General features: G+C 48.6%; 1 protein-coding gene across 1 annotated transcript in view; it reads right to left on the bottom strand.

Annotated features, from left to right (window-relative positions):
* The window catches only part of RIPOR2 (RHO family interacting cell polarization regulator 2), a 91,012-nt gene extending 67,673 nt beyond the window's left edge, over positions 1–23,339 (bottom strand). The window contains exon 1 of the mRNA XM_038771017.1: positions 23,083–23,339. Coding sequence (XP_038626945.1) covers positions 23,083–23,269 — 187 coding nt within the window. The 5' untranslated portion in view covers positions 23,270–23,339. The remainder of the gene's footprint in view (positions 1–23,082) is intronic.
* Between the last annotated feature and the right edge of the window lie 2,680 nt (positions 23,340–26,019).

Genomic DNA, 26,019 nt, shown 5'->3' on the forward strand with positions numbered 1-26,019 from the left:
AGTACAGTGCTGTGCACACAGTAAGCGCTCAATAAATACTGCTGATTGATTGATTGATTGATTGCCATTTGCTGCATAGGGATAGAGCACGGGCCTGGGAGTCAGAAGGTTTGCTGCAGACTGTAAGCCCACTGTTGGGTAGGAACTGTCTCTATATGTTGCCAACGTGTACTTCCCAAGCGCTTAGTACAGTGCTCTGCACACAGTAAGCGCTCCATAAATACTGCTGATTGATTGATTGATTGCCATTTGTCTGCTGCATAGGGATAGAGCACGGGCCTGGGAGTCAGAAGGTTTGCTGCCATTTGTGCGCTGCATAGGGACAGGACACGGGCCTGGGAGTCAGAAGGTTTGCTGCAGACTGTGAGCCCACTGTTGGGTAGGAACTGTCTCTATATGTTGCCAACGTGTACTTCCCAAGCGCTTAGTACAGTGCTCTGCACACAGTAAGCGCTCAATAAATACTGCTGATTGATTGATTGATTGCCATTTGTCTGCTGCATAGGGACAGAGCACGGGCCTGGGAGTCAGAGGGTTTGCTGCAGACTGTGAGCCCACTGTTGGGTAGGAACTGTCTCTATATGTTGCCAACTTGTACTTCCCAAGCGCCTAGTACAGTGCTCTGCACACAGTAAGCGCTCAATAAATTCTGTTGATTGATTGATTGATTGCCATTTGTCCGCTGCATAGGGATGGGACACGGGCCTGGGAGTCACAAGGTTTGCTGCAGACTGTGAGCCCACTGTTGGGTAGGAACTGTCTCTATATGTTGCCAACTTGTACTTCCCAAGGGCTTAGTACAGTGCTCTGCACACAGTAAGCACTCAATAAATGCTGCTGATTGATTGATTGATTGATTGCCATTTGTCTGCTGCATAGGGATAGAGCGCGGGCCTGGGAGTCACAAGGTTTGCTACAGACTGGGAGCTCACTGTTGGGTAGGAACTGTCTCTATATGTTGCCAACTTGTACTTCCCAAGCGCTTAGTACAGGGCTCTGCACACAGTAAGCGCTCAATAAATACTGCTAATTGATTGATTGATTGCCATTTGTCTGCTGCATAGGGACAGAGCACGGGCCTGGGAGTCAGAAGGTTTGTGGCAGACTGTGAGCCCACTGTTGGGTAGGAACTGTCTCTATATGTTGCCAACTTGTACTTCCCAAGCGCCTAGTACAGTGCTCTGCACACAGTAAGCGCTCAATAAATTCTGTTGATTGATTGATTGATTGCCATTTGTCCGCTGCATAGGGATGGGACACGGGCCTGGGAGTCACAAGGTTTGCTGCAGACTGTGAGCCCACTGTTGGGTAGGAACTGCCTCTATATGTTGCCAACTTGTACTTCCCAAGCGCTTAGTACAGTGCTCTGCACACAGTAAGCGTTCGATAAATACTGTTGATTGATTGATTGATTGATTGCCATTTGTCTGCTGCATAGGGATAGAGCGCGGGCCTGGGAGTAACAAGGTTTGCTGCAGACTATGAGCTCCCTGTTGGGTAGGAACTGTCTCTGTATGTTGCCAACTTGTACTTCCCAAGCGCTTAGTACAGTGCTCTGCACACAGTAAGCGCTCAATAAATTCTGTTGATTGATTGATCGATTGATTGCCAAATGTCTGCTGCATAGGGATAGAGCGCGGGCCTGGGAGTCAGAAGGTTTGCTGCCATTTGTGCAGCTGCATAGGGACGGGACACGGGCCTGGGAGTCACAAGGTTTGCTGCAGACTGTGAGCCCACTGTTGGGTAGAAACTGTCTCTATATGTTGCCAACTTGTACTTCCCAAGCGCTTAGTACAGTGCTCTGCACACGGTAAGAGCTTGATAAATGCTGTTGATTGATTGATTGATTGATTGATTGCCATTTGTCTGCTGCATAGGGATAGAGCGCGGGCCTGGGAGTAACAAGGTTTGCTGCCATTTGTGCGCTGCATAGGGATGGGGCACGGGCCTGGGAGTCACAAGGTTTGCTGCAGACTGTGAGCCCACTGTTGGGTAGAAACTGTCTCTATATGTTGCCAACGTGTACTTCCCAAACGCTTAGTACAGTGCTCTGCACACAGTAAGCCCTCAATAAATACTGTTGATTGATTGATTGATTGATTGATTGCCATTTGTCTGCTGTATAGGGATAGAGTGCGGGCCTGGGAGTCACAAGGTTTGCTGCCATTTGTCTGCTGCATAGGGACGGGGCACGGGCCTGGGAGTCACAAGGTTTGCTGCAGACTGTGAGCCCACTGTTGGGTAGGAACTGTCTCTATATGTTGCCAACTTGTGCTTCCCAAGTGCTTAGTACAGTGCTCTGCACACAGTCAGCGCTCAATAAATACTGCTGATTGATTGATTGATTGCCATTTGTCTGCTGCATAGGGATAGAGCACGGGCCTGGGAGTCAGAAGGTTTGCTGCCATTTGTGCGCTGCATAGGGACGGGGCATGGGCCTGGGAGTCACAAGGTTTGCTGCAGACTGTGAGCTCACTGTTGGGTAGGAACTGTCTCTATATGTTGCCAACGTGTACTTCCCAAGCACTTAGTACAGTGCTCTGCACACAGTAAGCGCTCAATAAATACTGTTGATTGATTGATCGATTGATTGCCATTTGTCTGCTGTAGAGGGATAGAGCGCGGGCCTGGTAGTCAGAAGATTTGCTGCATTTTTGTCCGCTGCATAGGGACGGGGCACGGGCCTGGGAGTCACAAGGTTTGCTGCAGACTGTGAGCCCACTGTTGGGTATGGACCGTCTCTATATGTTGCCAACTTGTACTTCCCAAGCGCGTAGTACAGTGCTCTGCACACAGTAAGCGCTCAATAAATACTGTTGATTGATTGATCGATTGATTGCCATTTGTCTGCTGCATAGGGATAGAGCACGGGCCTGGGAGTCAGAAGGTTTGCTGCCATTTGTGCGCTGCATAGGGACGGGGCACGGGCCTGGGAGTCACAAGGTTTGCTGCAGACTGTGAGCCCACTGTTGGGTAGGAACTGTCTCTATATGTTGCCAACTTGTTCTTCCCAAGCGCTTAGTACAGTGCTCTGCACACAGTAAGCGCTCAATAAATACTGCTGATTGATTGATTGATTGCCATTTGTCTGCTGCATAGGGATAGAGCGCGGGCCTGGGAGTCACAAGGTTTGCTGCTGACTGTGAGTCTACTGCTGAGTAGGAACTGTCTCTATATGTTGCCAACGTGTACTTCCCAAGCGCTTAGTACAGTGCTCTGCACACAGTAAGCGCTCAATAAATTCTGTTGATTGATTGATCGATTGATTGCCATTTGTCTGCTGCATAGGGATAGAGCACGGGCCTGGGAGTCAGAAGGTTTGCTGCCATTTGTGCGCTGCATAGGGACAGGACACGGGCCTGGGAGTCAGAAGGTTTGCTGCAGACTGTGAGCCCACTGTTGGGTAGGAACTGTCTCTATATGTTGCCAACGTGTACTTCCCAAGCGCTTAGTACAGTGCTCTGCACACAGTAAGCGCTCAATAAATACTGCTGATTGATTGATTGATTGCCATTTGTCTGCTGCATAGGGACAGAGCACGGGCCTGGGAGTCAGAGGGTTTGCTGCAGACTGTGAGCCCACTGTTGGGTAGGAACTGTCTCTATATGTTGCCAACTTGTACTTCCCAAGCGCCTAGTACAGTGCTCTGCACACAGTAAGCGCTCAATAAATTCTGTTGATTGATTGATTGATTGCCATTTGTCCGCTGCATAGGGATGGGACACGGGCCTGGGAGTCACAAGGTTTGCTGCAGACTGTGAGCCCACTGTTGGGTAGGAACTGTCTCTATATGTTGCCAACTTGTACTTCCCAAGGGCTTAGTACAGTGCTCTGCACACAGTAAGCACTCAATAAATGCTGCTGATTGATTGATTGATTGATTGCCATTTGTCTGCTGCATAGGGATAGAGCGCGGGCCTGGGAGTCACAAGGTTTGCTACAGACTGGGAGCTCACTGTTGGGTAGGAACTGTCTCTATATGTTGCCAACTTGTACTTCCCAAGCGCTTAGTACAGGGCTCTGCACACAGTAAGCGCTCAATAAATACTGCTAATTGATTGATTGATTGCCATTTGTCTGCTGCATAGGGACAGAGCACGGGCCTGGGAGTCAGAAGGTTTGTGGCAGACTGTGAGCCCACTGTTGGGTAGGAACTGTCTCTATATGTTGCCAACTTGTACTTCCCAAGCGCCTAGTACAGTGCTCTGCACACAGTAAGCGCTCAATAAATTCTGTTGATTGATTGATTGATTGCCATTTGTCCGCTGCATAGGGATGGGACACGGGCCTGGGAGTCACAAGGTTTGCTGCAGACTGTGAGCCCACTGTTGGGTAGGAACTGCCTCTATATGTTGCCAACTTGTACTTCCCAAGCGCTTAGTACAGTGCTCTGCACACAGTAAGCGTTCGATAAATACTGTTGATTGATTGATTGATTGATTGCCATTTGTCTGCTGCATAGGGATAGAGCGCGGGCCTGGGAGTAACAAGGTTTGCTGCAGACTATGAGCTCCCTGTTGGGTAGGAACTGTCTCTGTATGTTGCCAACTTGTACTTCCCAAGCGCTTAGTACAGTGCTCTGCACACAGTAAGCGCTCAATAAATTCTGTTGATTGATTGATCGATTGATTGCCAAATGTCTGCTGCATAGGGATAGAGCGCGGGCCTGGGAGTCAGAAGGTTTGCTGCCATTTGTGCAGCTGCATAGGGACGGGACACGGGCCTGGGAGTCACAAGGTTTGCTGCAGACTGTGAGCCCACTGTTGGGTAGAAACTGTCTCTATATGTTGCCAACTTGTACTTCCCAAGCGCTTAGTACAGTGCTCTGCACACGGTAAGAGCTTGATAAATGCTGTTGATTGATTGATTGATTGATTGATTGCCATTTGTCTGCTGCATAGGGATAGAGCGCGGGCCTGGGAGTAACAAGGTTTGCTGCCATTTGTGCGCTGCATAGGGATGGGGCACGGGCCTGGGAGTCACAAGGTTTGCTGCAGACTGTGAGCCCACTGTTGGGTAGAAACTGTCTCTATATGTTGCCAACGTGTACTTCCCAAACGCTTAGTACAGTGCTCTGCACACAGTAAGCCCTCAATAAATACTGTTGATTGATTGATTGATTGATTGATTGCCATTTGTCTGCTGTATAGGGATAGAGTGCGGGCCTGGGAGTCACAAGGTTTGCTGCCATTTGTCTGCTGCATAGGGACGGGGCACGGGCCTGGGAGTCACAAGGTTTGCTGCAGACTGTGAGCCCACTGTTGGGTAGGAACTGTCTCTATATGTTGCCAACTTGTGCTTCCCAAGTGCTTAGTACAGTGCTCTGCACACAGTCAGCGCTCAATAAATACTGCTGATTGATTGATTGATTGCCATTTGTCTGCTGCATAGGGATAGAGCACGGGCCTGGGAGTCAGAAGGTTTGCTGCCATTTGTGCGCTGCATAGGGACGGGGCATGGGCCTGGGAGTCACAAGGTTTGCTGCAGACTGTGAGCCCACTGTTGGGTAGGAACTGTCTCTATATGTTGCCAACGTGTACTTCCCAAGCACTTAGTACAGTGCTCTGCACACAGTAAGCGCTCAATAAATACTGTTGATTGATTGATCGATTGATTGCCATTTGTCTGCTGTAGAGGGATAGAGCGCGGGCCTGGTAGTCAGAAGATTTGCTGCATTTTTGTCCGCTGCATAGGGACGGGGCACGGGCCTGGGAGTCACAAGGTTTGCTGCAGACTGTGAGCCCACTGTTGGGTATGGACCGTCTCTATATGTTGCCAACTTGTACTTCCCAAGCGCGTAGTACAGTGCTCTGCACACAGTAAGCGCTCAATAAATACTGTTGATTGATTGATCGATTGATTGCCATTTGTCTGCTGCATAGGGATGGGGCATGGGCCTGGGAGTCACAAGGTTTGCTGCAGACCGTGAGCCCACTGTTGGGTAGGAACTGTCTCTATATGTTGCCAACTTGTACTTCCCAAGCGCTTAGTACAGTGCTCTGCACACAGTAAGCGCTCAATAAATTCTGTTGATTGATTGATCGATTGATTGCCATTTGTCTGCTTTATAGGGATAGAGCACGGGCCTGGGAGTCAGAAGGTTTGCTGCCATTTGTGCGCTGCATAGGGACGGGGCACGGGCCTGGGAGTCACAAGGTTTGCTGCAGACTGTGAGCCCACTGTTGGGTAGGAACTGTCTCTATATGTTGCCAACTTGTTCTTCCCAAGCGCTTAGTACAGTGCTCTGCACACAGTAAGCGCTCAATAAATACTGCTGATTGATTGATTGATTGCCATTTGTCTGCTGCATAGGGATAGAGCACGGGCCTGGGAGTCACAAGGTTTGCTGCAGACTGTGAGCCCACTGTTGGGTAGGAACTGTCTCTATATGTTGCCAACTTGTACTTCCCAAGCGCTTAGTACAGTGCTCTGTACACAGTAAGTGCTCGATAAATACTGTTGATTGATTGATCGATTGATTGCCATTTGTCTGCTGCATAGGGATAGAGCGCGGGCCTGGGAGTCACAAGGTTTGCTGCTGACTGTGAGTCTACTGCTGAGTAGGAACTGTCTCTATATGTTGCCAACGTGTACTTCCCAAGCGCTTAGTACAGTGCTCTGCACACAGTAAGCGCTCAATAAATTCTGTTGATTGATTGATCGATTGATTGCCATTTGTCTGCTGCATAGGGATAGAGCACGGGCCTGGGAGTCAGAAGGTTTGCTGCCATTTGTGCGCTGCATAGGGACAGGACACGGGCCTGGGAGTCACAAGGTTTGCTGCAGACTGTGAGCCCACTGTTGGGTAGGAACTGTCTCTATATGTTGCCAACGTGTACTTCCCAAGCGCTTAGTACAGTGCTCTGCACACAGTAAGCGCTCAATAAATACTGCTGATTGATTGATTGATTGCCATTTGTCTGCTGCATAGGGACAGAGCACGGGCCTGGGAGTCAGAAGGTTTGCTGCAGACTGTGAGCCCACTGTTGGGTAGGAACTGTCTCTATATGTTGCCAACTTGTACTTCCCAAGCGCCTAGTACAGTGCTCTGCACACAGTAAGCGCTCAATAAATTCTGTTGATTGATTGATTGATTGATTGCCATATGTCTGCTGCATAGGGATAGAGCGCAGGCCTGGCAGTCACAAGGTTTGCTGCAGACTGTGAGCCCACTGTTGGGTAGGAACTCTCTCTATATGTTGCCAACTTGTACTTCCCAAGCGCTTAGTACAGTGCTCTGCACACTGTAAGCGCTCAATAAATACTGTTGATTGATTGATCGATTGATTGCCATTTGTCTGCTGCATAGGGATAGAGCGCGGGCTTGGGAGTCAGAAGGTTTGCTGCCATTTGTCCGCTGCATAGGGACAGGGCACAGGCCTGGGAGTCACAAGGTTTGCTGCAGACTGTGAGCTCCCTGTTGGGTAGGAACTGTCTCTATACGTTGCCAATGTGTACTTCCCAAGCGCTTAGTACAGTGCTCTGCACACAGTAAGCGCTCGATAAATACTGTTGATTGATTGATCAATTGATTGCCATTTGTCTGCTGCATAGGGATAGAGCGCGGGCCTGGGAGTCAGAAGGCTTGCTGCCATTTGTGTGCTGCATAGGGACGGGGCACGGGCCTGGGAGTCACAAGGTTTGCTGCAGACTGTGAGCCCACTGTTGGGTAGGGACTGTCTCTATATGTTGCCACCTTGTACTTCCCAAGCGTTTAGTACAGTGCTCTTCACACAGTAAGCGCTCGATAAATACTGTTGATTGATTGATCGATTGATTGCCATTTGTCTGCTGCATAGGGACGGGGCACGGGCCTGGGAGTCACAAGGTTTGCTGCAGACTGAGAGCCCACTTTTGGGTAGGAACTGTCTCTAGATGTTGCCAACTTGTACTTCCCAAGCGCTTAGTACAGTGCTCTGCACACAGTAAGTGCTCGATAAATACTGTTGATTGATTGATCGATTGATTGCCATTTGTCTGCTGCTTAGGGATAGAGCGTGGGCCTGGGAGTCACAAGGTTTGATACCATTTGTCCACTGCATAGGGACAGGACACGGGCCTGGGAGTCAGAAGGTTTGCTGCAGACTGTGAGCTCACTGTTGGGTAGGAACTGTCTCTATATGTTGCCAACGTGCACTTCCCAAGCGCTTAGGACAGGGCTCTGCACACAGTAAGCACTCAATAAATACTGCTAATTGATTGATTGATTGCCATTTGTCTGCTGCATAGGGACAGAGCACTGGCCTGGGAGTCACAAGGTTTGCTGCCATTTGTCCGCTACATAGGGACAGGACACGGGCCTGGGAGTCACAAAGTTTGCTGCAGACTGTGAGCCCACTGTTGGGTAGGAACTGTCTCTATATGTTGCCAACGTGTACTTCCCAAGCGCTTAGTACAGTGCAATACACACAGTAAGCGCTTGATAAATACTGTTGATTGATTGATCGATTGATTGCCATTTGTCTGCTGCATAGGGATAGAGCACGGGCCTGGGAGTCAGAAGGTTTGCTGCCATTTGTGCGCTGCATAGGGACGGGGCACGGGCCTGGGAGTCACAAGGTTTGCTGCAGACTGTGAACCCACTGTTGGGTAGGGACTGTCTCTTTATGTTGCCAACTTGTACTTCCCAAGCGCTTAGTACAGTGCTCTACACACAGTAAGCGCTCGATAAATACTGCTGATTGATCGATTGATTGCCATATGTCTGCTGCATAGGGATAGAGCGCGGGCCTGGGAGTCACAAGGTTTGCTGCAGACTGTGAGCCCACTGTTGGGTAGGAACTGTCTCTATATGTTGCCAACGTGTACTTCCCAAGCGCTTAGTACAGTGCTCTGCACACAGTAAGCGCTCAATAAATTCTGTTGATTGATTGATCGATTGATTGCCATATGTCTGCTGCATAGGGATAGAGCACGGGCCTGGGAGTCAGATGGTTTGCTGCCATTTGTGCGCTGCATAGGGACGGAACACGGGCCTGGGAGTCACAAGGTTTGCTGCCATTTGTCTGCTGCATAGGGACGGGGCACGGGCCTGGGAGTCACAAGGTTTGCTGCAGACTGTGAGCTCCCTGTTGTGTAGGAACTGTCTCTATATGTTGCCAACTTGTACTTTCCAAGCGCTTAGTACAGTGCTCTGCACACAGTAAGTGCTCAATAAATACTGCTGATTGATTGATTGATTGCCATTTGTCTGCTGCATAGGGATAGAGCGCGGGCCTGGGAGTCACAAGGTTTGCTGCAGACTGTGAACCCACTGCTGGGTAGGAACTGTCTCTATATGTTGCCAACTTGTACTTCCCAAGCGCTTAGTACAGTGCTCTGCACACAGTAATCGCTCGATAAATGCTGTTGATTGATTGATCGATTGATTGCCATTTGTCTGCTGCATAGGGACGGGGCACAGGCCTGGGAGTCACAAGGTTTGCTGCAGACTGCGAGCCCACTGTTGGGTAGGAACTGTCTCTATATGTTGCCAACTTGTACTTCCCAAGCGCTTAGTACAGTGCTCTGCAAACAGTAAGCGCTCAATAAATACTGTTGATTGATTGATTGATTAATTGCCATTTGTCTGCTGCATAAGGATGGGGCATGGGCCTGGGAGTCACAAGGTTTGCTGCAGACTGTGAGCCCACTCTTGGGTAGGAACTGTCTCTATACGTTGCCAACTTGTACTTCCCAAGCGCTTAGTACAGTGCTCTGCACACAGTAAGCGCTCGATAAATACTGTTGATTGATTGATCGATTGACTGCCATATGTCTGCTGCATAGGGATAGAGCACGGGCCTGGGAGTCACAAGGTTTGCTGCAGACTGGGAGCCCACTGTCGGGTAGGAACTGTCTCTATATGTTGCCAACTTGTACTTCCCAAGCGCTTAGTACAGTGCTGTACACACAGTAAGCGCTCAATAAATACTGCTGATTGATTGATTGATTGCCATTTGTCTGCTGCATAGGGACAGAGCGCGGGCCTGGGAGTCACAAGGTTTGCTGCAGACTGTGAGCCCACTGTTGGGTAGGGACTGTCTCTATATGTTGCCAACTTGTACTTCCCAAGCGCTTAGTACAGTGCTCTGCACACAGTAAGCGCTTGATAAATACTGCTGATTGATTAATACCCTCAGTATTATTATTAAACGCTTAGGACAGGTGTAGATTGATGGGATTTGAGGGTGTTGGAGAATGAATCGGGGAAGGCTTCCTGGAGGAAGTGGGCTTTGGAAGCAGGGACAGCTGTGGCTGGGAGGATTGTGATTTGGGGGTTGTTGGGGGTGGGGGTTGTTGGAACCAATCAATCAATCAATCGTATTTATTGAGCGCTTACTGTGTGCAGAGCACTGGACTAAGAATAATAATGAATAATTATTAGGATGGTATTTGTTCATTCATTCAGTCAGTCAGTCGTGTTTATTGAGCACTTACTGTGAGCACAGCACTGTGCTAAGCGCTTGGGAAGTCCAAGTTGGCAACATCTAGAGACGGTCCCTACCCAACAAGAGGCTCACAGTCTAGAAGGGGGAGACAGAGAACAAAACATGTGGACAGGTGTCAAGTCGTCAGAACAAATAGAATTAAAGCAAAATGCACATCATTAACAAAATAAATAGAATAGTGAATATGTACAAGTAAAATAAATAGAGTGATAAATCTGTACAAACATATATGCAGGTGCTGTGGGGAGGGGAAGGAGGTAGGGAGGAGGAGGTTTGTTCATTCATTCATTCATTCATTCAGTCGTATTTATTGAGCGCTTACTGTGTGCAGAGCACTGTGCTAAGCGCTTGGGAAGTACAAGTTGGCAACCTATAGAGATGGTCCCTATCCAACAATGGGCTCACAGTCTAGAAGGGGGAGACAGACAACGAAACATGTGGACAGGTGTCAAGTCGTCAGAACAAATAGAATTAAAGCTAAATGCACATCATTAACAAAATAAATAGAATAGTAAATATGCACAAGTAAAATAAATAGAGTGATAAATCTGTACAAAAATATATACAGGTGCTGTGGGGAGGGGAAGGAGGGAGGGAGGAGGGAGGAGGAGGTTTGTTCATTCATTCATTCATTCATTCAGTCGTATTTATATTAATATAAATATGTATCAATAAATACGATTGATGATGATGATGATGATTTATTGAGCACTTACTGTGTGCAGAGCACTGTACTAAGCACTTGGGAAGTACAAGTTGGCAACGTATAGAGACGGTCCCTACCCAACAGCGGGTTCACAGACTAATAGGTGCCAAGCACTGTTCTAAGCACTGGGGTCGATACAAGGTCATCAGGTTGGACACAGTCCCTGTCCCACAGGGTGCTCACAGTCTTCATCCCCATTTTCCAGAGGAGGTAACTGAGGCACAGGGAAGTGAAGCGACTTGCCCAAGGTCACACAGCAGACAAGTGGCAGAGAACCCTCATCCTCTGACTCCCAAGCCCGGGGTCTTGACAGCAGGCCACTCTGCTTCTCGATGTTTACGATTCTTCCTCAGTTACCAGGAGGGGCTTCCCACTCCTTCTGGGTGACGGCAACAGTTGCTCCTCCATGGTAACCGTCTCCCGTGGAGGTTGCTTGAAACTCTAACTGCGGATAAATGACTGGGTAAAAAGACTGGTTGTTTTGAAGCGTCCTAAATGATCATCTCTGGCCCTTCCAATCCCTGATTTATCCAGGGTCGATTGTCAGCACTGGAACCCTGCAAGGGTGAAGCTCGGCCGGCTTCATTCAGTCAATATATTGAGTGCTTTCCGTGTGCAGAGCACCGTAATAATAATAATAATAATAATAATAATATTTGTTAAGCGCTTACTATGTGCAAAGCACAGCTCTAAGCGCTGGGGAGGTTACAAGGTGATCAGGTTGTCCCACGGGGGTGCTCAGTTTTAATCCCCATTTTCCAGATGAGGTAACTGAGGCCCAGAGAAGTGAAGTGACTTGCCCAAAGTCCCACAGCTGACAGTTGGCGGAGCCGGGATTTGAACCCACGACCTCTGACTCCAAAGCCCGGGCTGTTTCCACTGAGCCACGCTGCATCTCCAAGCATGTAGGAGAGCGTGATAGAGTGGGTAGGATAGAGTGGGTTGGGAAGCAGCGTGGCTCAGTGGAAAGAGCCCGGGCTATGGAATCAGGGTTCATGGGTTCGAATCCTGGCTCCGCCACTTGTCAGCTGTGTGACTTTGGGCAAGTCACTTCACTTCTCTGGGCCTCAGTTACCCCATCTGGAAAATGGGGATAAAGATTGTGAGCCCCCCGTGGGACAACCTGATCACCTTGTTACCTCCCCAGCACTTAGAACAGTGCTTTGCACATAGTAAGCACTTAATAAATGTCATCAAAAAAAAAGAGATCCCATCCCTCAAAAAGCTAATAACCTACTGGGGGTGGCAGGCACAAAAATAAATTGCAAGTAGAAGGAAGCAATGCAGAGTAAAGAAAGGGGCATAAACATCGGGATGTGTATTGATGAGGAAGGGTCGTAGTGTGGCTCAGTGGAAAGAACCCGGGCTTTGGAGTCAGAGGTCATGGGTTCGAATTCCTGCTCCGCCACATGTCTGCTGTGTGACCTTGGGCAAGTCACTTAACTTCTCTGAGCCTCAGTTACCTCATCTGTAAAATGGGGATTAAGACTGTGAGCCCCACATGGGACAACTTGATCACCTTCCCCAGCACTTAGAACAGTGCTCTGCACATAGTAAGTGCTTAGCAAATGCTATTATTATTATTATTATTACCTGGAGGGGAATATAAGATGGGGAGATGAGGGATTAATCAGGGAAGGCCTCCTGGAGGACGTGTGGCTTTCAGAAGGGCTTTGAAGATAGGGAGAGGAGTGGTCTGTTAGATTTATTTTATTTTGTTAATATGTTTTGTTTTCTGTCTCCCCCTTCTAGACTGTGAGCCCACTGTTGGGTAGGGACTGTCTCTATATGTTGCCAACTTAGACTTCCCAAGTGCTTAGTACAGTGCTCTGCACACAGTAAGCGCTCAATAAATACAATTGATTGATTGATTCATCATCATCATCAATGGTATTTATTGAGCACTTACTGCGTGCAGAGCACTGTATAAGTGGTTGGGAGAGTACAATAGCACAGAGGGGGCAGATCCATTCATTCATTCATTCAATCGTATTTATGGAGTGCTTACTGTGTGCAGAGCACTGTACTAAGCGCTTGGGAAGTCCAAGTTGGCAACATACAGAGACGGTCCCTACCCAACAGTGGGCTCACAGTCTAGAAGGTGGGCTCACAATCCATTCACTGCCCACAAGGAGCTTCCAGACTAGCTCCCTGTCCGATGTGGAGGGGGAGAGAGTTTCAGATAGGAGGGAGTGGGGTTCCTTGAGGAGAGGGATTGTGTTTACCACCTCCGTTGTATTGTGCTCACCTAAGCGCTTAGTGCAGTGCTCTGCACGCAATAAGGACTCAGTACGATTGATGGCAGAAAAGGTGGAAAGAAAGTTGGCTTGAGAGGAATGAAGAGTCCAAGCTGGGGTGCAGTGGGAGAACAGAGTGGATAAGTAGTGGGGTGAGAACTGATTGAGTCAACGGTTGGGAGTTTCTGCTCAATATTTCCCTCTAGACTGCAAGCTCGTTGTGGGCAGGGGACGTGCTGTTTATTGTTGTATTGTACTCTCCCAGGTTATTAGTACAGTGCTCTGCACACAGTAAGCACTCACTAAATGGGATTGAAGCAGCGTGGCCCAGTGGAAAGAGCCCGGGCTTTGGAGCCAGAGGTCGTGGATTCAGATCCCGGCTCTGCCAACTGTCATCATCATCATCATCAATCGTATTTATTGAGCGCTTACTATGTGCAGAGCACTGTACTAAGCGCTTGGGAAGTACAAATTGGCAACATATAGAGACAGTCCCTACTCAACAGTGGGCTCACAGTCTAAAAGGGGGAGACAGAGAACAAAACCAAACATACTAACAAAATAAAATAAATAGAATAGATATGTACAAGTAAAATAAATAAATAAATAAATAAATAAATAAATAAATAAACTGTCAGCTGTGTGACTTTATGACTTTACTATTCTATTTATTTTATTTTTATATTATATTTATTTTATTTTGTTAATATGTTTTGTTTTGTTGTCTCCCCCTCCTAGACTGCGAGCCTGCTGTCTCTATATGTTGCCAACTTGTACTTCCCAAGCACTTAATACAGTGCCCTGCACACAGTAAGTGCTCAATAAATACAATCGAATGAATGAATGAATGAATCAAGTCACTTAACTTCACTGTGCCTCAGTTACTTCACCTGTAAAATGGGGATTAAAACTGTGAGCCCCCTGTGGGACAACCTTGTAACCTCCCCAGCACTTGGAACAGTGCTTTGCATGTAGTAAGCGCTTAACGAATACCATCGTTATTATTACTATTGAATTGAACGTGGGCCATGGAACATATCCAGTCTGATTAGTTTGGATCTACCCTAGCACTGAGCATAGTGACTGGCACATAGTAAGTGCTTAATAAATGCTATTAAAAGAAAAAAATCAGAAGATTTAGTCCAGACAAAGCTCCAGGGCGGGGGCATGGAGTAAAGGCATTCTAGATTTGTTTTCCCATGGTGTTATGGCGGGGTCCGATGAAAGCGATGGGGCAAACCTGGTTTAGGGATGGGGCGAAAATACCACCAGCTCTGTAATCACGATAAGAGCTACGGTTCTTATCCCCATTTTACAGGTGAGAAATCCAAAGCTCGGGAAGGTTAAGTAACTCCCCCAAGGTCACACACTCCGGCAGTCTCTCCACGCCGCTGTCAGAAATCAGCGAAACCTGGCAGCGAGCCGAGGGCAGAGTCGTCCCGCCATCTGTCGAGTCGTAAGAAATCCCGGGCCGCGAAGGGTCAGTTTTCAGTCACCGTTCCCGGGAATTAAGCAGCGGCCCCGGACATTCCACCGGCGGAGCAGCCGGTGGTGGGATGGGCGGGATTGGGACCCTGTGCCGAACCGCGCTCTTCAGGAATGACTTGCACTCGCCCAAGAACGTGGGACTTCTTGCAAGGAGGAGTCACGTTTCCGGGCCCGAAATGCATCCAAGGGTGCGGCGGGGGGATTCCCAGCCCTGAGAACAGATGCCTTTTCCATTCTTCAGCTTTGGGAATTTAGGAGGAAGGGAGAGGAAAGAGGCAGACAGCATCCCAGAGTCACCAAGGACTGATTTCTGGGATAGAGAGATAAAAAGATGCCGGATCACCTACCCTTTCCATCCCTGACTTTCCATCCTTGCCTCTCCCCTCTCCACTCCTGACTCTCCCCAGTGGCACTGTACTAAGCACTTGGGAAGTACGAGTCAGCGACATATAGAGACGGTCCCTACCCAACAACCGGCTCACAGTCTGGAAGGGGGAGACAGACAACAAAACAAAACATGTGGACAGGTGTCAAGTCGTCAGAATAAATAGAATTAAAGCTAAATGCACATCATTAACAAAATAAATAGAATAGTAAATATATACAAGTAAAATAGAGTAAACAGAGTAATAAACTGTACATATATATTTACAGGTGCTGTGGGGAGGGGAAGGAGGTAGGGTGGGGGGGATGAGGAGGAGGAGAGGAAAAAGGGGACTCAGTCTTGAGGAAATTGTTGGGTAGGGACCGTCTCTATGTGTCGCCAACTTATACTTCCCAAGCGCTTAGTACAGTGCTCTGCACACAGTAAGCACTCAATAAATACGATTGAATGAATGATTGAGACTCAGGGGCATTGGGTGTTGAGTAGTCAACCCCTAACCAGAATGGCAGCCGGCATCCCTTTCTTACAAGCATCCCAGTTCCTCTGTCAGAGACAAAAATCCTGGGTCAGAGAGATCCCAAGGAAAATGGAAAATGGGGATGAAGACTGTGAGCCCCCTGTGGGACAACCTGATCATCTTGTAACCTCCCCAGCGCTTAGAACAGTGCTTTGCACATAGTAAGCGCTTAATAAATGCCATCATTATTATTCCCACATCCAACCTCCTCCCACCTACCACCTCCAAGGGATGCATTGAGGACAAAAATGAAGTAACATGGAAAGCCCTTTGGAAATAAAAGCGCAATACAAAAACCAAGGTATTATTATCATTATTATGACTGCTTATGACTATGTTCCCTAATCCCATCCACCCAATCAGAAAACTTGAAGGAAACCACTGGAATTCCACTCTCTTCTTCCCGCAGAAAAAGCCCATTTTCTACAGAGCAGATTCATTCATTCATTCATTCATTCATTCAATCATATTTATTGAGCGCTTACTGTGTGCAGAGCACTGTACTAAGCGCTTGGAAAGTGCAGTCCAGCAACAAATAGAGACGGTCCCTACCCAACAACGGGCTCACAGTCTAGAAGGGGGAGACAGACAACAAAACAAAATGAGTAGACAGGTGTCAATACCATCAAAATAGATAAATAGAATTATAGACGTTAATTCATTCACTCAATCATATTTATTGAGAAGATGAAATAAACATAGAGAAGCCAAGGGACTTGCCCAGCATCATATGGCAGGCTTGTTCATTGACGATTATGATGATTGTTCATTCATTCAATTGTACTTATTGAGCGCTTACTGTGTGCAGAGCACTTCATTCAACCATGAACACTTGTTCAATCAATCAATCAATCAATCATATTTATTGAGCGCTTACTGTGTACAGAGCACTGTACTAAGCGCTTGGGAAGTTCAAGTGGGCAACATATAGAGGCGGTCCCTACCCAACAGTGGGCTCACAGTCTAGAAGATGTTCATCATCATCATTTATAGATTAGTGCTTACACAGCAGTGTGCTGGGTGCCTACTAAATAATAATAATAATGGCATTTATTAAGCGCTTACTATGTGCAAAGCACTGTTCTAAGCTCTGGGGAGGTTACAAGGTGATCAGGTTGTCCCACAGGGGGCTCACAGTCTTCATCCCCATTTTCCAGATGAGATAACTGAGGCCCAGAGAAGTGAAGTGACTTGCCCAAAGTCACACAGCTGACAGTTGGTGGAGCCGAGATTTGAACCCATGACCTCTGACTCCAAAGCTTGGGCTCTTTCCACTGAGCCACGCATATGAACAGTAGAGCACTGTGTTTGGTGATCATCTTGTATCTTCCCAGTGCTTAGAACAGTGTTTTGCAATTAATCAATCAATCATTCATATTTATTGAGCGCTTACTGGGAAGTACAAGTTGCACAGAGTAAGTGCTTAACAAATACCAAAATTATTATTATTACTACTGTGAGCCCCTGTAGGGAGCACCTACTGTGCACAAGCTGCTGTACTAGACCCCTGAGGGCTTACAATAATAATAATAATGGCATTTATTAAGCACTTACTATGTGCCAAGCACGGTTCTAAGTGCTGGGGAGGTTACAAGACGATCAGGTTGTCCCACGGGGGGCTCACAATCTGAACCCTCATTTTCCAGATGAGGCAACCGAGGCCCAGAGAAGTGAAGTGACTTGCCCAAAGTCACCCAGCTGACAACCGGCGGAGCCGGGATTGGAACCCGTGACCTCTGACTCCAAAGCCCGGGCTCTTTCCACCGAGCCACACTGCTTCCCTCAATTTCCACAATTTAAGTGGAAACCCAGTTCCAGCCCTCGGGGGAGTTTGTCAGGAGGGCGGTGGGGGCCGAGCGGAGTCAACCCCCACCAAGGCGGCATCTTGAAACCCTCGGATTGTACTTCCCAAGCGCTTAGTCCAGTGCTCTGCACACAGTAAGCGCTCAGTAAATACGATTGAATGAATGAATGAATGAATTCGGATGTGTCGGAAGGCCAAAGGAACCCACAGGATTGCAAAATGCTCCTTCGGATCAGAACTTCCTTCTCCATGTAGCAAGAGGACGCCGAGGAAGGGGTCAGTGTTGCCACAACAGCTGGCCAGAAATCCGAACCTGGAGTGCAAACCCTTCTGGGCCTATTCTTGCTATTAATACTATTCTATTTATTTTGTTAATAATGTGCTTAGAGCTATAATTCTATTTGTTCTGACGATTTTGACACCTGTCCACATGTTTTGTTTTGTTGCCCGTCTCCCCCTTCTAGACTGGGAGCCCGTTGCTGGGTAGGGACCGTCTCTAGATGTTGCCGACTTGTAATAATGATAAATAATAATAATGGTATTTATCATCATCATCATCAATCGTATTTATTGAGCGCTTACTATATGCAGAGCACTGTACTAAGGGCTTGGGAAGTACAAATTGGCAACATATTTATTAAGCGCTTACTATGCGCAGAGCACTGTTCTAAGCGCTGGGGAGGTTACAAGGTGATCAGGTCGTCCCACGGGGGGCTCACAGTTTTAAGCCTCATTTTACAGATGAGGGAACTGAGGCCCAGAGAAGTGAGGTGACTTGGCCAAAGTCACCCAGCTGACAATTGGCGGAGCTGGGATTTGAACCCATGACCTCTGACTCCAGAGCCCGGGCTCTTTCCACTGAGCCACGTTGCGTCTCTGTATTAAGCACCGGGGTAGATACACGCCAATCGAGCTGGATACAGTCTGTGTCCCACTTGGGGCTCACAGTCTTCATCCTCGTTTGACAGATGAGGTAACTGAGGCACAGAGAAGTGAAGTGACTTGCCCAAGATCGCCCAGCAGATAACTGGCAGACGCTTCCAGGCCCGTCTTTTATCCACTACGTCTTTATCCACGTCTTTTATCCATCTTTTATCCACTATCTACCCACACAGCCCCTCACCACTCCAGGTGCGACAGCCCTGAGAGAAGAGAAAGAGAGTCAGTGTGTGACCATGTAAGTGTTAGAGTGCGAGCGTGTGAGTTTGTGCGGTGGTGTGTATCAATCAATCAATCAATCAATCAATCGCATTTATTGAGCACTTACTATGTGCAAAGCACAGTACTAAGCACTTGGGAAGTACAGATTGGCAACATATAGAGACAGTCCCTACCCAACAGTGGGCTCACAGTCTAAAAGGGGGAGATATCATCATCATCATCATCATCAATCGTATTTATTGAGCGCTTACTATGTGCAGAGCACTGTACTAAGCGCTTGGGAAGTACAAATTGGCAACATCTAGAGACAGTCCCTACCCAACCGTGGGCTCACAGTCTAAAAGGGGGAGACAGAGAACAAAACCAAACATACTAACAAAATGAAATAAATAGAATAGATATGTACAAGTAAAATAAATAAATAAATAGAGTAATAAATATGTACAAACATATATACAGGTATATATGTATGTGTATGTGGTGTATGTGGAGGTGTTTTTTGTGTGGGGTGCCAGTGTGGTTGTTTGGATTGGCTGTTGTGTGGGGTCGGTGGGTGTGCGAGAAAGCCCATTTGGGAGGGTATGTCTAGTTGTGTGAGGCTGCGGTGGCGGTTTTGGGTGTGTGGGGGAGCTGACTGTGTTGTTTATCCCCTGAGGTGGAAAATACAACCACCTTTTTGACCCTTTAGACTTCCGCGACCTTTAAACCACAGAAAACAACAGCAGCAGCCGTGCCCCGCGGGCTCCCCACGGGGGGAGAAGGGTTCTCCCCACCCGGGCATCGTCCTCATTTCTTGGGGGGGACCAATTGACCTAGAAACGCCCCAGCAGGGTGTCTCTGTGTGTGTGTGATCACAACAGTAACAACTGCGGTTTTTGAAGTGTTCATTCTGTGCCACCCACTGTACTAAGTGCTCTTGGAGTAGATACAAGGTAGGTGAGTTGAATAATAATAATAATAATAATTGGCATTTGTTAAGCGCTTACTATGTGCAAAGCACTGTTCTAAGCACTGGGGAGGATACAGGGTGATCAGGTTGTCCCATGTGGGGCTCACAGTCTTAATCCCCATTTTCCAGATGAGGTAACTGAGGCCCAGAGAAGTTAAGTGACTTGCCCAAGATCACACAGCAGACATGTGGCGGAGTCGGGATTCGAACCCATGACTCCTGACTCCAAAGCCCGGGCTCTTTCCACTGAGCCATGCTGCTTCTCTAAAAGAACACAGTCTTTGTCCCACAGAGAAGACAGAGAAGCAGCGTGGCTCAGTGGGAAGAGCCCGGGCTTTGGAGTCAGAGGTCGTGGGTTCAAATCCCAGCCCCGCCCCTTGTCAGCTGTGTGACTTTGGGCTAGTCACTTCACTTCTCTGGGCCTCAGTTACCTCATCTGTCAAATGGGGATTAAGACTGTGAGCCCTGCGTGGGACAACCTGATCACCTTGTAACCTCCCTAGCGCTTAGAACAGTGCTTTGCACATAGTAAGCGCTTAATAAATACCATTATTATTATCATTATTTTATTGTAACCTCCCCAGCGCTTAGAACAGTGCGTTGCACATAGTAAGCGCTTAATAAATGCCATCATTATTATTATACAGGGCACACAGTCTAAATGGGAGGGAGAGTGGGTATTTAATCTTCACTTTGCAGACAAGGACATCGAGGCACAGGGAAATGAAATGCCTTGGCCAACGTCACACAGCAGGTAAGTGGCGGGGCTGAGATTAGAACCCAGGTCCTCTGAGTCCCACATAATAATAATAATGATGGCAATGTTAAGCACTTAATATGTGCAAAGCACTGTTCTAAGTGCTGCGGAGGATACAAGGTGATCACGTTGTCCCCCCGGGGGGGCTCACAGTCTTAATCCCCATTTTACAGTTGAAGGAACTGAGGCCCAGAGAAGTGAAGTGACTTGCCCAAAGTCACACAGCTGACAATTGGCAATTGAACCCATGACCTCTGACTCCAAAGCCCGGGCTCTCTCCATTGAGCCATGCTGCTCCCTGCTAGGTGGGAAGTCGGTGGGAGTGAGTGAGTGAGTGAGTGAGTGAGTGTCTCCTTTTGTGTTGGAGAGCTCAGACCCCTCAATTTTATGAAAGAGCAGGTATACACTGAGTCCCTTTTTTACTGATTCAATCAATCATATTTACTGAGCACTTACTGTGTACGAAGTACTGTACTAAGCGATTCAGAGGGGCCAAGCAAGAACCCAAACCCTGCTCTTCCCCCCCTTCCCTCCCGCCCACCCCCTGCCCCCTGCTTCCAGCCCTGACCCCACTGCTAGTCACTAGTAGAGCCACCTCCCTGCTATCAATCAATCAATCAATCGTATTTATTGAGCGCTTACTGTGTGCAGAGCACTGTACTAACCGCTTGGGAAGTACAAGTTGGCAACATATAGAGACAGTCCCTACCCAACAGTGGGCTTACAGTCTAGAAGGTGCTAAGTGCTACAGTGCTATGTACGGAAACCATCAGAGTGAAGCTTTTGGGCATCCCTGGCTCCCTGCAGTGACCCCCTAAACAGTGACTCCCCCCACAAAACGACTCCCTTGCAGTGACCCCCCCCCCAAACAACCCCACTGCAGTGACCTCCCTGTAACCTTCCCTTCTAGACTGTGAGCCCACTGTTGGGTAGGGACTGTCTCTATATGTTGCCAACTTGGACTTCCCAAGCGCTTAGTACAGTGCTCTGCACACAGTAAGCGCTCAATAAATACGATTGATTGATTGATTGACTGATTCCCACAATGGAGGCCTTCCCAGACTGAGACCCCTCCTTCCTCTCCCCCTCCTCCCCCTCCCCATCCCTCCCGCCTTACCTCCTTCCCCTCCCCACAGCACCTGTATATATGTATATATCTTTGTACATATTTATTGCTCTATTTATTTTACTTGTGCATATTTATTCTATTTATTTCATTTTGTTAATATGTCTTGTTTTGTTGTCTGTCACCCCCTTCTAGACTGGGTGCCCGCTGTTGGGTAGGGACTGTCTCCATATGTTGCCAACTTGTACTTCCCAAGCACTTAGTCCAGTGCTCTGCACACAGTAAGCGCTCAATAAATACAATTGATGATGATGATGATGCCAACTTGGACTTCCCAAGCGCTTAGTCCAGTGCTCTGCACACAGTAAGCGCTCAATAAATGCGATTGAATGAATGAATGACCGAGCCCCCTCCTTCCTCTCCCTCTCCTCCCCCTCTCCATCCCCCCCAGCTTTACCTCCTTCCCCTCCCCACAGCACCTGTATAGATGTATATATGTTTGTACGTATTTATTACTCTATTTTATTTGTACATACTTATTCTATTTATTTTATTTTGCTAATATGTCTTGTTCAGTGGTCTGTCTCCCCCTTCTAGACTGTGAGCCCGCTGTTGCGTACTATATGTTGCCAGCTTGTACTTCCCAAGCACTTAGTACAGTGCTCTGCTCACAGTAAGCGCTCAATAAATGTGATTGAGTGACTGACTGACTGAATGAATAAATACGATTGAATGAATGACCCTTCCACGGTCAGTGACCCCATGACCCCCACACAATGACCTCCCTGCAGTCAGTTTCTTCTCCAGTGGGTCCCCATTCAATGACACCCCCCCCAAGGCGGTGCTACCCTCTGTAACCCCCTCCCATAGTTACCCCAGTGTCCTCCCCACAGTGATGTCCATGCAATGACCCCATTCATCAACCCCTCCCACAGTGACCCCCGCAAAGGCCAAAGGCAGGGCTAAGTGTAGCCCCAAAGTGCTGGGTTTTATCATGAGAGGTGGACGGGTGGACACTCCTAAGGGAGTTGGAAGAGGGACTCAGGCCATGTCCATTCAGCCAGACCATCCATCCCCTGTGGTCCATCTGGCTGGCTATTCTAGGCTTCTTCCAGTCCACCCGTACCCTTCCCCCCAGGGACAGACTGCAGCTGCCCACTCTGGTGCCAGGAAGGGAGATGGGGTGGACGACGAGTCCTCAGCGGGACACGGATCCCCCGTCCACTCAGCCAGAAACGACATCCAGCTGTGGGAAAGGCCAAAAACCGGGGAGAAAACAAGACAGAACGGAGGGCGAAACCGGTCAAGCTGCCGAACGTGGACTGCCCCCGTTGTCCTGTGGCAACACGCAGAACCTCTGGGTGCCCTCCTCGAAAGCCCCAGCCAGGAGGTCTGTACCAGCCCCCTTCATTCTATTAATTCATTCAAACGTATTTGAGCGCTTACTACGTGCAGAGCACCGTACTAAGCACTTGGAAGAATACAACAGAACAATAAACAGACAAATTCCCTTCCCACCCCAACCCAGAGGCCGGGATCCCAACATCCCAGCCCAGCGGGCTCACGCGCGGAGAAATTCTACCTTCCCCGAAGACGTCGTCGTCTTCTTTCTCCTCCTCCTCCAGGTCAGGCCCACGGTCCACCCGGGGCATCTCGGCCGGGCCGGTCAGCAGCCCTGGGGACCGAGGTCCGGAGCGGTGACCGTTCACCCAACGCTCCGGCCGGGGGCCGATTTCCGGCCCGGCTCCGGGGACGACAGCCTCATTCATGTGCCCCGCGTTGAACTCTTCTCCCCCGAGACCCGGGCCAAGGGATGTGGGTTGGGGTGCGATCCCCACCCGCTCAGAGGCTGATGGCAGCCCGCTTCACTCCTACACAACAATGCTTTGTGGTTTAGAAAGAGGAAGGTGTCCCTCCTCCTCTCTCTCTCTCTCTCTCTCTCCCCCCTCTCTGTGTCTGCAGTATGATCGCGAGTGCGAGGTGGTAGAGGGAGGGAGAAGTGATATTCATATCTGACTCTCCAAGGGGGTTGGATTTCACTCCAAGACAGTCGAGCCCCCGGCTCAGTTTTGGGAGAGCTCAGCCCCGCAACGGGTTGCGTCCTCGGAGAGCCTGGCCGGCCCCTGAGGTGTGGAGGTCTTAACCTGCTCCGGGCCTCCGGTTCCTGTGGGTTTGGGTGCGGCGAGGCAGGCATTGGCAGGAAGACACACACTGATTCTCTCAAAAATCACAATCTCCTCTTCCCCGTAACAGAAGTAAAAAAGAAAACAGGAGATAATGGCATTTTTGCCGAGCTTTGCCTCTCGATAAGCTTCGCTACAAGAGTGGCTACAGTCCCTGTCCCGAAGGGGGTTCGCAGTCCAAGTAGGAGGGAGAACAAGGACTGAATCCTTGTCTGTAAAATGGCACAGAAAATTTCAGTGACTTGCCCGAGGTCACATCGCAGACAACTGGCGGAGTCAGGATTAGAACCCAGGTCCTCTTAATCCCTTTCCTGTGCCCTTTTCAGTAGGCCACCCTGCCATTATGTGCCAAGCACTGGGGCAGAAACAAGATAAGAACGCGGTCTAATTGGGGAAGAAAAGTTGGTATTTCATTCCTATTTTACAGGTAATAATTGTGGTATTTGTTAAGTGCTTGCTTTGTATCGGGCACTGTTCTAAGCGCCAGGCAAGATAATCAGGTTGGACACAGTCCCTCAGAGGGCTCAAAGTCTTAATCCCCAATTTACAGTCTTAATCCCCAGTGAGAAGCAGCGTGGCTCAGTGGAAAGAGCCCGGGCTTTGGAGTCAGAGGTCATGGGTTCAAATCCCCGCTCTACCAACTGTCAACTGTGGGACTTTGGGTGAGTCACTTAACTTCTCTGGGCCTCAGTTATCTCATCTGTAAAATGGGTCCCCCGTGGGACAACCTGATCACCTTGTAACTTCTCCAGTGCTTAGAACAGTGCTTTGCACATAGTAAGCGCTTAACAAATACCATCAATAATATTGAGATAATAATATTCTTCTCAATAATAATATTGAGAAGCAGCGTGGCTCAGTGGAAGGAGCCCGGGCTTTGGAGTCAGAAGTCATGGGTTCAAATCCCAGCTCCGCCAACTGTCAGCTGTGGGACTTTGGGTGAGTCACTTAACTTCTCTGGGCCTCAGTTACCTCATCTGTAAAATGGGGATTAAAACTGTGAGTCCCCCGTGGGACAACCTGATCACCTTGTAACCTCCCCAGCACTTAGAACAGTGCTTTACACATAGTAAGAGCTTAACAAATACCATCACTATTATTACAGATGAGGGAACTGAGTCTCAGAGAAGTTTAGGGGCTTCACTGATGTCATGGAACAAGCAAGTGATGGAGCTGGGGTTAGAATAATAATAATAATAATAGCATTTGTTGAGCTCTTACTATGTGCCGAGCACTGTTCTAAGCGCTGGGGTAGATGCAAGGTCATCAGGTTGTCCCACGTGAAGCTCACAGCCTTAATCCCCCTTTTACAGATGAGGGAACTGAGGCACAGAGAAGTCAAGTGACTTGCTCAAAGCCACACAGCTGGTCAGTGGCGTAGCCGGGATTAGAACCCACGACCTCTGACTCCCAAGCCCGGGATCTTTCCACTGAGTCACTCGGCTTCTTGGAACCCGGGTGTCCTGTCTCCCAAGCCTGTGTCCTTTCCACTAGGTTTAGCCTTCTCCCCTCCTGCCTCTATGGAGAGAAACTGATTGCTGCCTCATTCATTCAATCGCATTTATTGAGCGCTTACTGTGTGCAAAGCACTGTACTAAGCGCTTGGGAAGTACAAGTTGGCAACATAGAGATGGGTCCCTACCCAACAGCGGGCTCACAGTCTATTAACCTCTCACGGGGTTGGGGGGTGGGAGGGAGGGGAAGACCATGGGGCTCCAGGCTGTGGGCCTTTCCATCCCTGACCAAAGTGGGCCCACCCTAGTTGATAGAAGGGAGTACTCTCCCAGGCTGCTTCGGTTTTTGAGTTTCTGGTCAGATGCTTCATCTCCCTTGGGCGCTGGTAAAAAAAAAAAATAAAATAAAAGAATCTCCATCTGTGCTGAGTCTGGAGGAGGGGAGAGGCTGGAGGAGGAGGTGGAGGAATGTTAACGCATCTGCTTCCCAACAGGGAACGGCTTTGATGGGAAGACTGAAATCTGGGCCTCCTTACCTCTCACACTTCCAGAGGAGGGGGCTTTGAGAGGGATGTGGGAGGGTGTCTGTGGAAGTGTGTGCATGCCTGGGAGTGGACGTGTATTAATAATAATAATTATTATTATTACGGTATTTGTTAAACTTACTATGTACTGTACTAAGTGCTGGAGTGGAGATCCAAGTGGATCGGATTGGACACAGTCCCTGTCCCACGTGGGGCTCGCAGTTTCAATTCCCATTTTACAGAGGCCCAGAGAAGTGAAGTGACTCGCCCAAGGCCACACAGCAGACAAGTGGCGGGGCTGGGATTAGAACCCGTGACTTTCTGCCTCCCGGGCCGCTGCTATATCTGTTACACTGTT

Source organism: Tachyglossus aculeatus, chromosome X2 (assembly GCF_015852505.1).
Source record: "Tachyglossus aculeatus isolate mTacAcu1 chromosome X2, mTacAcu1.pri, whole genome shotgun sequence".
NCBI lineage: Eukaryota > Metazoa > Chordata > Mammalia > Monotremata > Tachyglossidae > Tachyglossus > Tachyglossus aculeatus.